Below are 15060 nucleotides of genomic sequence, written 5' to 3'. Positions count from 1 at the left end.
CGGCCTGTGAGCCGCAGCGGCAGGGTTACCGTGCGGCAGGGTTACCGTGCGGCAGGGTCACCGTGCGGCAGGGTCACCGTGCGGCAGGGTCACCGTGCGGCAGGGTCACCGTGCGGCTCGGTTACCGTGCGGCTCGGTTACCGTGCGGCTCGGTTACCGTGCGGCTCGGTTACCGTGCGGCTCGGTTACCGTGCGGCTCGGTTACCGTGCGGCTCGGTTACCGTGCGGCGGGGTTACCGTGCGGCTCGGTCACCGTGCGGCAGGGTTACCGTGCGGCAGGGTTACCGTGCGGCAGGGTTACCGTGCGGCAGGGTTACCGTGCGGCTCGGTTACCGTGCGGCTCGGTTACCGTGCGGCAGGGTTACCGTGCGGCTCGGTTACCGTGCGGCAGGGTTACCGTGCGGCAGGGTTACCGTGCGGCTCGGTGTCACCGGCACTGCTCAGCCCGGGAAAATGAACTGTTGTTCACCCTTGCTGGGGTGCTCGGGTGGCCCTCTTTTAAAGACTGTTACGGGCCATGTAACGCAGTTAGGAGAGAGGTTGCCAATAGCCACAGAAGAGGAGCAAACACCACCGCGGTGATGCACAGCGAGGTGTTTTTCCCCTTGTGCGATCACATGCTCTGCCCAGCCGCGTCTCGCCCTAGGAAGAGGACGCCATAGATTGTACGATAATGGAAGAGTTTTGTTTCTCCTAAAAGGCTGGCTGATGTTCAGAAGAGCCTCTTGCTATGAGGGACTTACAACAGGAGGTTTTTAAGCGATAAACCACGACAGTAGGTTAAAGGCAATCACAACAACAACTGCAATTATTTCTTCTCTTGGTATTTGCAGATGTTTCCTGGTTCTGTGAGAAGATGGGAAAACAGAGGATTGTTTCTCCCACTTTTTATAAAAGGCTACGGGCTGAAATAAGCATATTAAATGTTCTCAAGGACAGTTGCAGTTCCGGGTAATCATTAATAACTTACCAATGCACAAAATGAGGAGTTTCTTCCAATTCATGTTCCGTGAGCAAGGCTAAAGAGCATTTGATGCTTGGTCCTCATGTTCTGTACGAGATGAGTTTAAATCAGTGACAGGAAGTGACTTCAGGGAGCACAGTTTTATATAGTACCTTTAACACTGTAACCATCAAACCTGATTTATGTAGTACTGAGCTGGAGGCAGCGATGTCCAACAGCTGTCTCACTGATAGGAGCTGGGACTGCATGAACCTGGGACTGTTCTGGACCTTAATGAACTGTCTCAGCAGTCTTTATTCATTCCTTCATTAAAAGTATCGTTCAGGTTGTTTAGATTGAAATTTGTAAGTGACAAAAGAGCTTGTTTACATTTTTCTGGTTTCTCTCTTATTTTAGTGCATATTAGTAAAAGCAAATTTGCAGAAGCAAAAGAAACATTTCTCTGAAATTCTGGTGTGGTTGACTGAACACTGATGCTGAAGAAAAAAAAAAGTTTGAACAGAAGATTGGCTGTTACTCTTAGGCATAATAAAATATGTAGTTTCAGAATTTCCAGCTTTGTTTTGAAAGAAAGATTTACCATGGAAATGGCTTGCCAAATTAAGTTGAATTATGGTTTTTAATGTACTTGTGGACATGTTTTTATAGGAGATAGAAGTTTTCTGAGTTTTTCAGTAACAATTCATGTGAGGGTGCAGCTGACTTTTCTTCTTGATAAGTATTGAATTATATATACAATTTATAGACTGAGGGACTGAGAGTTAGAGGCCCTAAATCTCAATTTGAAAGAAGGGACATGTGCCTGTCTGTTGTAAGCAATAAGCTTCAGAACAGTCTTAGCTTCAAAGACGTGGTAACTTTCTTATTCTTACTGCTGTGCTGTGAACTGGTTGTACGAGAGGCATTGGTTATTTGAGTTGCTTTGAAATGGGATAACCAAGGAAACAAAACATTTGCTTAGTATTACAGTAACATTAATCTTTCTGAGCCTTTGTGACCTGCAAGAGACGCAGCTTTGGTATGTTGTGACAAGGCTTTGTCAGGGGGAAGTTCACCTTTGTGTCCTGACAGAGTGTCAGCTGTTCAACTCCTGGTAAATACGGTTCCATTATCAACAGTACTGAGTGAGCTCTTAGTAAAAATACCAATGACAAATGAAACAAGCCTGCTTTACCCCCCTAGGACTTCTTTAGATCAACAGTTATTTAAATACCAGGAAATTGTGAATTGAAGATAATAACCCATATTAATAAGTTAATGAGTCATGTCATTTGCTTGCATAACTCATGTCAGTACATACATATTTCATTATTCTCTCAATAATTTCCAAGTTATTTAAGCCAGTATGTCTGAGAGGCCAAGAGAACTTGAAGGGTTTGATGTCCTCATTACAGAACTTTACCTGATAACAGATCCTGTTCTTCCCAGCTGTAAATTTACGTTCCTGCAGATCAGTAGCCCAGAGATTGTGGTTTGGCCCCTAATCCACAGTATTACATAATAGATACTATACGTTTTTTCAATTAATATTTTGATTTTTTATAAAATATGGAAGACTTCTCCTAAGCTAAGTTAAGCCAGAGATTGTTTTGACCAATACCTGTAATTTTGTGATTAATGTATCTGAATTCAGCAGCAGAAACAGTTGAATCTGCATGTGAGCAACTGATGTAGTCTTTCACTTAGTAATCAAATTATTTGGATTCTCTCTTTTGTTTCTTACAGGAATGTTAGTATATGCTTAATTACTGATTTTGATAGCTATTTCTGCTGACAAAAGAATGTCACTGTACTGTGATTTATATTAATACTTACAGTTCACTATGCAGCTGCTAGCCAGTGGGGGACCTGATGCCTCCTGTGCATTTCAGACTGTAGAATTTGCACTTCTGTCTTTTCTGGCATGCAGTCAGACAGGGCTGCTTGCCCTGGTCCTGAAGCAGCAAGGTAAAGTCTTGGTTCCCAGGTTTAAAGCCTTTGTTGTCATCTTCAGAAGTTCTGGAATATCATTCTAGGACTGACAAGATCCTATGGCATAGCACCATGAAAATACTAACCCTGTGAGACGGGTTGTTAACTGGAAGAGCGTTTGAGGTCCTCTTTCTGTTTTCTGCAATATTCTAGAGTACTTGTCTGTATTTCTCCAATTTATTAGTTCTCTATTGTTAAATTATTAATTAATTAATTATTGTTAAGTTATTGTTAAATTATTCTCATTTGAAAATATATACCCCTTAAATTAAATACAATTTAATATTGTAAGTTGGCTGATGACACAGTTGTTAATACAGAAGGACATTTTTGTATCAAGGCCGATTGAAAGTACAGCACCATTCAGCTAAAGCCAATACTGAAAATTTATACCATTAAGATGGGACTTAATTAATTTTAGGTCGCTGTGGATGACAGTATTAATTGACCACAAGATGACTGTGAGATGCCAATGTAGTATATTTAGTAAACTAACTCCTGTACAGATACTCATTCTTCACAAGAGGCATTATTTCCCAGAAATTTTTATTTTCAATACTATATTCTGATCACCTTAATTGAAGAGAGGTGAAGTCAAACTGCAGCAGGTACCAGGGGAGCTGCTAGGGTGATCAGGAGAATGAAGAGCCTGTTTTAGGAGTGAAAACTAAATTCTGAGCTTAGTTTGTTTAACCCAGGATTACAGCAGATATGACTGCAGTCTTTAAATACCAGGAAAGGAAAAATAAAGGAGACTAGCACAAGAAGAAACTTGGTAAACTGGCCAACAGTAATTTTAGGTAGGAAATCTTAAGTTTCTATGGCAACTAATGAGTAAAGAATACTTGATGGCAAAAAATTGTTAGTTTTAATATAATATTTGACATGAGTATGACAGACAGTGTTCATGGTTGTCATAGCAAGGAACTGGACTCATCAGCTTCCTCTTATGATTACAGCAGAGCCAGTTTTTACAATAGAAAGTAATTCACTTAAACTTTTTAAAGTAGTTGGCTGTTAGGTCCTACTGCCTGGTAAAAAAATCATACAAACAGCTGGAAGTTATGAAGGAAAATTGCTCTTTCTGTTTTCTCTTTGTTATTCTGTCTTTGTGCATGTGCTATTAACTACTTTTGGACAGAGGATAGCAGATTAGACACTGCAGGAGAACATTACTAGTTCTTAGAGAAAGACAGGGAGAACACAATCACTGCAATCTTACAGATTTTATACATTACATACAAAGAAATTTAAGTGTCTTTTGTGTGTTCTCATAAAATAATCTGTTTGGTTTTTTAGATCTTACTGGAGGGAACTAAGTTACAGGAAAGAATATGGGAGACCAGGCCACAGAAGAAAGCACACTGAATGCAATCCAGTGCTTTTCCCTTATAACCCATTTATTTATACAGCTGTTGCAATGAGATGACCGAAATGGCAAAAGAACAATCAAAAATTTTCTGCAAATGACAATAGTGATATGAAGCAACAGTTTCTTAGCAACAAACTGAAAAATACACTAATATTTTTTTTCCTGCTGAGGTTTGTGTATGCTACATTCCAGGCATTGTTTGAAGTAGTTTTCTATTTTTGTGCATGTTTCTTTTATATTAATCTTGTTACAGGTTTGCCTCGACATGAAGTTTTTCTGAAGAACCACTGTTTGTGGCTACATTCTTGGAGTACAAATGGAATAAAAACAATCTTGTTTGGTAAGGCTAAGGGATTAGATTGAGCATCAAAATTGCATTTTTTAAGAGTCTGGTGGACTGTAGAAACCAATTTCAGTCAGAGACTGCTCATTTGGAAATGGTGAGTGACTGTTGCTACAGCTTTGGCTGTCTCCGTGGTGGTGAATTCTGAACTGAACTTCTGCACAGTTCAGGTGCTCAGTCCTGAGTAGGACTGTGATTACACAGTGCATAACCTACATTGTGTACTTTATGAAATGGTATTTATTTCTCTTTAGAGTATTAAGTTAGAGAAAATTTGAAACGAAGAATGATTTTGTTTTGTGGGGTTTTTTTTTCCCCAAAAATAATTTTAAAATATTTTGCTGAATTTTTCCTTCTTTTTTTGGTTTGGCCATTGCATGAAAAAATTCTGGCTTTTAATTAGAAGCACACACATTTTGGCTGAAAGCATTTCTTGGCATGTCTCTTTGTATTCCCCAAACTAGTTCCTTAATATTTCAGCTGATTCAGGTATTGCAATACATGCTGAGACTATAAAAATTTTCAGTTTCTCTGTGAATAGTTTAATTTACAGGTAAATTCTTTCGGTACATGTAACAGGTGCAGTAAGAAACATGGCTTTTTCAGAGCAGTTTCCAGAAGGCAAATACCTAACTGCTGAGTAGCAAAGGAGAACTGTGCATCTGTCCAACATGACAAATCACCCCAGAATCCTTAGGTTGAGCCAGAGTACCAGAAGAATCCTTCAGGTAGAAAATTCTTCCATCTACTTTTTTTTTTTAATCTTCACCTGTATTGCATTTAGAGCTCGTTGTTGAAGGCATGAATAACTCTCTCTCTTCTTCCACTAGGTATAGGTGCCATTTCCTCAGGTGCTCTGCAGTTGTCTCCATCAAGGAAGGATTATTTGAAACCTGGTACTGCCTTTGCAAGGTCACACAGCTCCTGTGGTAAAACGAAGGTTCCAATTCACTCGGGATTTCACTAAAGCAGCGTGAAATAGCTCTTGATTCTAATACAATAGCTATGACAAGGTTACAATGAAGCTGAGAGTAGTGCTTTATTTGAGAGAAGAGAGGAGTGGAAAAGGGAGGAGCTGAAAGCAGCAGCAGTGGAGGGGAAGTCATACGTGACTTTAATCCCAGATGAGAATGAGAGACCCCTTGCCCGCAGATTTACTGTCAGGGGATTAATTTTTATATATGTGGTTTTGGAACAAAATATGCAAGCTTTATTTTTTCTGTCAAATGTATGGGTCAAAAGGAGATGGTTTAATCTAATTCCTTCTGTGATCTTTATTCTACTCCAATTACTCCAGTACTATATTTGTAAAAAAAAAAAAAAAAAAAAAAAATTCACTCTGCTTTTCACATTTCCAGGATATTTGTTTATCTCTTTGACATATCAACTGATTTTAAAATTAATGGGAATCATGGCTGCTCAGTGTTTCCAGGACTGAGTGAGGACAATTTTTTAAGGGCAGTAAGGAAGAGATGTTTTTATAAATGTTTACAGATTTATAAAAAACTCTCCTCCTTAGTGGCTTATAAATTTTATGAAAAATATAACATGAGAAATCAGCCTAATTGTATATCTAAACTCCATGTTCTTCAGTCTTTAAAACCGAATTTTGGAATTCCTAGTTTGAAAACTGCAGTGAGTTCCTAGTTCAAGGCATGCAAAAAAAATACCTTTGATCTCATAGCATCTCTAAGATTCATGAGAACTACTTGCAAGGTGAAATGACCACAGATTGGCTGTGAAAGAACGTGGAAAAGGATTTTCCTAACTAGCTGTGTTTGGGATTTCAGTGTGTTTTCCTAATACTTATCACTGGCAGAAGCCTGCATGCCAGGATTCTGAATTTGAGGAGAAAACATTATATAAAACAATTTTTCTATTTCGTCTCCTAGAGCTATTTCTGTAACAACTCTGAGAGGGCTTAGGCTCAGTTACAATTATTGTATTTCTTGTCTGATGATGCTCCCTGATTAAAAAGATTTTGCAAAGGAGATCTTCAAAGTATTGTTTCTCATTTTAATTCATCATCATGCCTTGAAAATGCCAAATGGTTTTTGTTTCCTGTTACATAACGCTTTATTTATTTATATATATATTGGATTAGATTTTTCAGCTAATAATTCTGTTGTAAATTTGAAGTTAATGGAAATGCTTTAAATTTTTGCTGGTTTACTGGTTTATCTGAGCACAGGATTTGGCCTAACTGGTAGGCAGAGAAGTAACACGTAGGGGACCATGTTTATTTTTTGCTAGATAAAGGTATTGAGGTACTTGCTGAGGTACTTGCCAGTCATAGAATAAAAATTAATACAGTTCTGGGCAATATACTACATAGTATTATATAATCTTTACAGTTTTTGGAATTACTTTTAACCTTTATCAAAAAAACTTGCTAAGTCATGTGGGCATTTCACAAGAATAAAAAAAATTGCACCCACTCAAACAAGCCCTTGAGAAATATTTACAGTTTTTTTAACTCCTGGTCTGAGTGTGATTGTTTAGTTGTGTTCATACAACCATTGCAAAGGCCTCTATCTAGAGGTCTGGTGAATTACTTATCTCAGTGGATACTGAGTCTAACTGTGTGTGATGATTCTTGTCCTGCATGCATTTTGCATCACTATCCCATCCCAAAAGAAACTCTTAAGTTTTTAAAGAAGATTATTCATGCTCATTTGTCTTTGAATCAGAGGTAAATAGCACACCTTGGTTTGAAAACAATACTCTCCTTTAAACCCCCAAGGCAATCCACATTTGTGAGCCAAAATGGTAAAGGCATGCAAGGCCTAACTGCATATATCAGAAGGACTATCTGTATGGAAAGCTGTGCTTCTGCTGTGTGAGTGGTGTATAACCTGGGTCTAGAATACAGAAGGTGAACAATAAGAATTTATGAAGACTGTAAGTGATGTCTTCAGCCGAGATTCACTATTTACTACCGAAAGAGTTAATTTTTTTATTTTTTAAATTTTTTTAAACATTAATATAAAAGTGTTCATTGGGAGGGAAAACTGCTTTGGACTTTCAGTTAAAGACAGCACTTCTGTCGGTTTCTCCGGTGCAATTCTGCTTTTTCCAAGCTGTGACACAGGGGCGACACTAGTGTGGTCCCAGCACAGCTGGCGAGGAACGCGGTGCCCTACAGGGGAGGGTCGGGGAGCGGCGGACGAGGTGCTGCAGCTGTGGGAGAGGAAGCCCTCGCAGGCCGGAGCTGCACCGGGCGCCCCGCGGTGTCGGCAGCAGCCGGGGGAGCTCGGCGGGGCTGGCAGCCTGGCACAGGGCCGGGCGCTGAGGGGGCGGCACCCCCCGCGCGTTCCGCCGGCCCGGCCCTGCCCTGCCCTGCCCTGCCCTGCCCTGCCCTGCCCGCGCAGGCCGCGCTAGCGCCGCGTCGCCCCGGAGACCGGCTCGGCGGGCTGGGGCTGCCCCGGCCGGGGGCTGTGGCGCTCACCCCTGCGCCGCCGCGGAGGGAGCCGAGGGGCTGCGCCGCGGGACGGGGGCGGGGAGCGTCACTGCACCACAGCGACCGTCCCTCCTCCCGGGGCGGGCGGGGAGGCGGCACCCGGGCTCCGCGCCGGGGCTGCTCGCTCCTCTCCGCGCCGCGCCGCGCCCTGCCGTGCCCCGCCGGTGAGGGGTGAGCCCACGGCAGAGGGCTCCGCCGTGCCTTGCTGGCGCCCGGGGGCATCCCGCTCCCCGCGCCCTCGCTGCGGACGAGGGCGGCCGGCGACGAGGGGAAACTTGGCTGGAAGCTGCCGCCCGCCGAGGCACCGGCGGCTGCGGCGGGCTCTCGGGTCTGCCGGCGCCGGCCCCGCTGCCTGCCCGCCCGGGCCGAGCGGAGAAAGTTTGGCGGCAGGAGGCTGGGCGGCGGCGGGCGGCGGGCGCTGCCGCAGTGTGCGCCGAGCCGGGGCTGCTGCCGGCGGCGGGAGCGCTCCCGGCTTCGCTCCTGCCGCCCGCCGTGCGATGTGAGCGAGGCTCGGCGACAGCGGCGGCTGCCGAAGGCTTTACTTGTTACATGCGCCCAGTAATCTTCTCCAAAATGGATTTTAGTCACAGCAATCTTTTTGGATACATAGAAGACCTGCAAGAACTAACTATTATAGAGAGACCAGTACGCAGGAGCCTGAAGGTATATACCTCGAAATAGAACGGTGCTTTAAAATCCATTTTAAATTGTGTCTGTTTTAATTATGCACAAATAAGTGAATGGACAGTTTATTTATTTTACACCACCAGGATGCGAAACATTGATCTTTGTAATTTTAGAATAAACAGTCTGGAATTCTGTATAGCAGGGACTTAATGTTTTCAGTATAAGAATATTAAACTGGGAGCAAATAGACTAACTTGGCTCTTTAGATTAATTTTTATGCCACTTGTTTATACTTTAACAGTGACAGTGACTTGAAACTGTACTTGTCTGACATTCTGTCTTTTCTTGGTGAAAGATTTATTTGATTGAATTTGAAATGTTGGCTAGAAATTTCATGAAGAAATTCAAATCACTCACGAAGGTATCCCTATATGTGTGGGGAGGAAGGGGTTGGTTTTTTTAAAAATAAAAATGGTGAAGTAGTAAGGCATTGTAAACTCATAATCTCTATTTCATACTTGACAGACGCCAGAAGAAATAGAAAGATTGACGGTTGATGAAGAACTCGGTGATATTGAAAGGGCTATTTATCTACTCAGGTATTTCCTAAAATGTTGCTGTGAAACATTGCTGACCGTCATGTTTACATACAGCTTTTTTGGTCTTTTACTCTTCACTCCTTTAATATTCTATTAGTAATTTTTTTTTACCTTCAACTATGGGCAACATAAAAATAGTTACTGTAATTTTAAAAAAATACTGTGTAATGGGGTGTCTCTCTACATGTATGTGCATTTCTGAGCTTTTAATATGGTCCTCACCAGTACAGAGTTGTACTTAATCATCTGTTCCCCTGAAATTGATTTTGCAAGATTCTCTGAGTGTTAATGTTATTAACACCAATCATTCAGGGAAGTTCATGCTCTAAGTGAATATTCACTCATGGGCAGTTGCCATAGGCTGATAACAGAGCTGTTCTAGCATCCTGTGTGTGTTTGGACTTTCAGAAGAGAAAACTTGAGAGATTAGTTTTATAGTCCTTAGAAATGACTGTAGAAGATACTATGTTAATACTTCCCTCTGTTGTGTTTTTTTTTATTTTACCACCTTCCTCTTGTTGAAAGTATTTATTTGCAGCTACTTGAATAACTTAAATTTGGTAGTTTAAAATATGGATCTTTCAACTACTGTGTAAGTTATCTTTGAGAGTACAAATGTTCTGGGGGTTTTTGAGTTGAATATGCATTTTTAAACAATACCTAGTAATTGGAGGACCAGCTGCAGCTCCCTCTCAGTTTGCTTATTCTGCTATTTAAAGTGCTTTTCTAGTCTATGCCTGTGCTCAGTATTTAGAATAGATATTTTTGGTGATTTAATTTTCTCATTTTGGGGTGTATGGCATTATTTTTAGAGTAAGCATTTTTGTCCACTGAGAACTGCTTTTGATACTGACTTCTGTTTATGGGTTTTTTTGTTCGTTTGATTGTTTTGTTTTGTTTCTTCATTGGGTTTTTTTTTAATGCTGAAATTTACAAAACAGAGGATTTTAAAACTTGCTTTGCTCTTAGTTTCTGTTATCAAAGCAGTCTGTTGACTCTAGGGAAATTCAGAGGAAACTGTGTGCATGTGGTACATATACACTGAAAGGATGCATATCAATTCTGGTTTTTATCTCACAACAACCAGTGTAGGTTTTTTTTTTCTTTTCCAGTGTAGTAGCAATTTTCTTTGCTCTTTTTCTAATTAAAGATCACATTTCTAGCAATATGTCTTAACTAGATCATTACCTTTTTAAATGGGAAAAGGTTCTACTTCATGTCTTTCATCTTATCAATTGCTTTTCAACCTGGCCTTGACCTTTTCCTGGCATCGTTATCTGATTTTCTCAACTTGAGCAGCTGTCCTTGAGACATAACATTCTTTTCCTTTTAATGAAGCTTTCATTTTTTCCTCTGCATTGTTCTCACTGCTGAAAGGTACCTTCAACTCTGCTCGACAGGCTTTGTGTAAGGCAATCTTACTGTCCAGGTGTGTTAATACAATAATCCAGTGGAAGCTTTTGCTGTTGAATAGCATATTGCTGTCCCTGTACTGAGTGGAGTAAAAGCAGAGTTGAAAAGCTGCCTGTAACCCTGGTTTTATATAATATACAAGAATATGTATTTTTAGCTTGTCAGGAATTTTTCATCTGTTATAATACAATATCCCTACCTGTTGTCATTTGACAGTAATGGCAGTCCAGTCTTTCTGTGCCTCATTTTCTCACACAGATACATTATTCACTGTCCTGCAGGTTGTTCCTTATGTGGGACTCTCCTTGGTCTTATGCAAAAAGCCACTGCTTTTTCTGAAAATCTGACTGTAGAAATAGCTTTGCTGAGATTGAAATTAATTGTTAATGACACCTCTGTTGTATTCCATTTGGAAAGGATGATGTTATCTCCATATACATTAAAAATATTCAAGAACAATAATAGAAAGCAAATCTCTCACCTTAATATCTACAGGTAACATCAAAATGCTACTTCTGTCACAATGTCTTTTATATTGTCATTTATTTATTGCACCCGAATGTGCAAGCTGAAGATTTTGTATTTACAGAGGAGAATATCTTCAGTGTTGCTTGTACAGTGCAATGGAGCTGAAATCAGTGAAACCCAGTGAAACCTTTGTATACTACAGCAAAGATAATATTTACTAATTATTTTCTGGGAAAGTTCAGAGTCTTCACATTTCAAAGATTTTCATTCTGAAGAAAAAAAACTCAACTTTCTTCTCTTTTCACATCCTTTCCCTCTAAAATCTGTCCCCAACTTCTCCTCACCCTTAAACTTGGATTTGTTTATATGCAGAGTTGTTGTATGTTTACTAGATACTTGTTTTTAGAGGATTTCTGCTCCTGAAGTATTCTACTGTTACAGTCTGAAAGTGGGTACATTGACATCCGAGTTGGAAAGGATAGGTTTTCTTTTTTTCTAGTGACTGATTCTTGCTGTGTATATGGGAAGATATTAACTTCCCAACTCTCTGAGTTTCTTCAGTTCATTCTTCTCCTTTCACTTGTGTTCTTCACTTCTCATTTCCCAGTAGTACTGTAGAGTTTCTGACATGGTCTTTTACCTTTTGAGATTGTAGAGTAAATTGTTTTGCTCATCTAATGATTATTTTGTATTTCCACAGTGTCTTGTCTGTGTCAGCCGTGATGTATGGTCACAGATTTTGTAAATTTATATCCATTGTCTTCTCTTAGGTATGACATAATTACATACCTACAAATGTTTTTAGCACATGGTTAGTACACTGACAGATTGATCCTCTGTGAGATCTTGCTTCCACAGGGACATGATTTCATTGTAATTGTTTTTTTGGTTGTTACCTATCATAATTTCACATTCTAAACTGAGAATTCTAATTTTGATAATCCTAAAAAGTTAATCCATCATTATCATTTCTAGCGAAAGTCTTTGCTTTCAGTTTCCTCTTTTCTGCTAGTACTGTTTTTTAGATAACTATGTAATGAGGTACATGGATAAGACGATCTAGCTAAAGCTGATAATTTTTAGTCACATCAGTTTGCAGATAAATCAGCTCTTTGATTTGCTACATCATGTAGATACAGAAGCAGTTCTGCAGGCAAAAGGAGAAGCTCTCCTGGTGGCTAGGGTTACTTTAATACGTGAGTGTAAATGAACTTCTGCTTTAAATCACTTATGCACAGAGTACTCAGTTTTAATTAGGTAACATGCTGCAATTAGACTGAGCAAGTTCCAGTTTAATAAAAATGTGGTAACAAAGTGGACTGTTATTTGTTTTAATCTCATTTAACCTTGATTCTGGTAGAGGAAGTGGGCTTCCTTAGACCAGACTGTCAAGGATGTTTCTGAACTTCTCATTGAAATCAAATTGATTTAGGGACTTACGGAGGTTGGGGGATCTGAGTGTCTCAGATCTGGTTTTTAGAGCTTCAGCCTGTGGTTTTGGTGATTTCTGGAGGGTCTGGCAGGAATCACTATAGAGTTGTATTCTGTCTGTGCTTTGCACGCTGCTGGCCCAACAGAAGAACAAGGACAGCAAAATAGCTGTGCATCTCAACCATGTCAGTGTCAAGATTGATGGCTTATCATAAAACCATCAGCAGATTAAGAGAAGCTGCCAGACCACATTGAAGCAACTGAATAGTTTCATTCCACCTCAGGGCACTGTGACTTCTACCAGGACAGTGGCAATAAGTAGCTTGGGGACTATAATTTTTCTACCTGCTGTGAACTTTTGCTGTAATCTTAGTTTCTGTGTTTTCTGATGTTTGATTCATGATATTACTTACATTAATTTGTCTTATGGTAACTCACTTTTTTATGGTACATAGCTAAAAGTAGGTATTCTTTGCCTGATGAGAATCTGGTTCGGGATGCTTACTAGCGTGTGCACTGCAGAGTGGTTTGTTTTCTAAGGACTTTACAGATAGATTTCCCTAGGTCATTTACATTGTTGTGTGTACTGTATGATTTTGTATTCAGCTACTTTTTTTTTCATTTGCACCTGCTTAGTGTTGTAGTTTCCAGACCTTGACATTTGTGTCTTACCCAAAATAGCAGGGTAATAATGATTTATCAAGGTGGGAGATTGAATTATTCTCCCTTTTGGGAACATAGTATACTTTGTTTTTGGAGAGATCCTATCTTATCAGAGTAGAAAATAACACAATCCCTTTCTAAAACATTTAACACAGTTTTTGAAGACACAATAGATACTCTATCTAGATTGGAAAGAATTCAGTACCTCAACTTAGGATGACTTAAAAAAACCCCACAGCAACAAGAAGGAAAGTTGTACTTTATTGCAGCTATCCTTGATTAGCTAGAGCATTTTCAAATTCTAAGCATTTTTTAATACATTACATGTTGTAAATTGTGAATGTCAAAACCACTAGTATTTAAAAGTTTGTGTGTCTTTATTTTTTGTCTTGGTGTTAGTGATTGTGTTAGTTTTGGAAAATCTCATTTTTCTGTAGGTACAGGCGACTCGCCATTGATTTTTAAATGAAAGCATTAGTTTACATACAACTTTAGGAGCTGATTTTCTGCATTCTATCATTTTTTTTGTGTGTTATGCAATAATGAGAACTGGCTACTCCATTCCGATTATACAGTTTCTGGTCCTTCTGCATACATGGTGTACTGAATGATCCAGCTATAATGCTCAGCATATAGCAAAATAGTTCTTCAATCTGTACTGCCAAGCTGCAGGTATTAATGTAAAAAGTATTTCTTCATTTTCCCCATCTTTTATTTTTCAAATTGCAACTTAAATGTTATAAAAGTTTTATTCTGATTCACTTAGTTGGACAGGTAAACTATTTTCTAGACCTTAAATGTGTTATGCAAATAAATTGATGAGTATAAAATGGATTCTGGCACCTTAAAGTAAAAGGTGTACCTGTAGACTCTAAGTGTTGCTAAGTCACATACTTTTATTTAAATTTAGGTTTGTGCAAATACTGCTGTTCATCATATTTGCTGAGTTGAAACTGCAGCTGAGGAACCAGCTGTGAATGTACAGAGCAGAGTTAATATAATGCTTTGAGAAGCATTAAAAAAAATGGAGATGGAAGAGAAAAGTCTGTATTTCAGTTTTCTTTTTCAGGCTACAGTCAGTGCAGGAAGATGGCAGTGCCAGTCCTCTCCCTGTTCTAGTGTTTGTGCTATGTTTGCCCTTTTGCCTGCGCAGCACATGGGGAACTTTATCTGAGGCAAACCCTGAAAATGATGGTTAGTTTTAAAACTGATCGACTGTGTGTTCCAGGACTTTGTACACGTTGAAAAAGAACTGTGCCAGCACAAAGGAATTGAATAGCAGCATGAGAACAATGCTTGGGAGGGAGTGAAATGTCTTTGAGACTTAGCACTGCGTTGGGCTGGCTTATGGTATTTATGAAGCTGTGATTTTCTGGTCTCTAGTTTCACAGTAAAGTTCAGCTGAAAGAAGCTCTCCTGATATCAGAGAGGAACTCTTCTCTCATTTTGTTATGTGACTGCATGTTACTGATAAGTTTTGTGTACTGCCACTAATGCTGTTGCAGCCATGCAATCTCAGTCAGATAAGGGAATGGATGCTAATTCTAACAGTTTTTTTCAGATGCTTGTTTCCAACAAAATGCGACTGTTCGTGCTACTATAAATGGGAGCATGAGCAAGAAGTCACAGCTGGTAGATGACTCTCCCGTCAATAGCAAACCAGATTTAGTTCTTTTTACTCTTAATTTTGAACGTATACTTTGCATCTGTAAAGTAAAGTACTGGTTGAAATGACCAGAGAATAGAAAG

The 15060-nt window shown here is 39.8% G+C and overlaps 1 protein-coding gene and 1 long non-coding RNA gene across 4 annotated transcripts in view; both read left to right on the top strand.

The window, feature by feature from the left end:
* The first annotated feature begins 390 nt into the window (after positions 1-390).
* On the top strand, positions 391-6641 carry LOC146436009 (uncharacterized). Of its 2 annotated transcripts, XR_014852482.1 has the most exons (3): positions 391-2911; positions 4561-5378; positions 5481-6641. It is a non-coding gene; the product is annotated as an uncharacterized LOC146436009 (long non-coding RNA). The 2 variants fall into 2 exon arrangements; XR_014852481.1 differs by having other exon boundaries at positions 391-5378.
* Positions 6642-8190: 1549 nt separating this feature from the next.
* Positions 8191-15060, top strand: part of PPP4R4 (protein phosphatase 4 regulatory subunit 4) — a 64659-nt gene continuing 57789 nt past the window's right edge. The window contains exons 1-2 of one of the 2 annotated variants that reach the window (XM_085061487.1): positions 8191-8773; positions 9263-9336. In XM_085061487.1, coding sequence (XP_084917613.1) covers positions 8660-8773; positions 9263-9336 — 188 coding nt within the window. In that variant the 5' untranslated portion in view covers positions 8191-8659. The remainder of the gene's footprint in view (positions 8774-9262; positions 9337-15060) is intronic. The other variant, XM_085061488.1, reaches the window with a different exon arrangement.

Source organism: Lichenostomus cassidix, chromosome 5, assembly GCF_008360975.1.
Source record: "Lichenostomus cassidix isolate B80296 chromosome 5, HeHo_3.0, whole genome shotgun sequence".
Lineage (NCBI taxonomy): Eukaryota > Metazoa > Chordata > Aves > Passeriformes > Meliphagidae > Lichenostomus > Lichenostomus cassidix.
The sequence above is the reverse complement of the archived record's forward strand: the minus strand, read 5'-3'. Positions and strand labels throughout refer to the sequence as shown.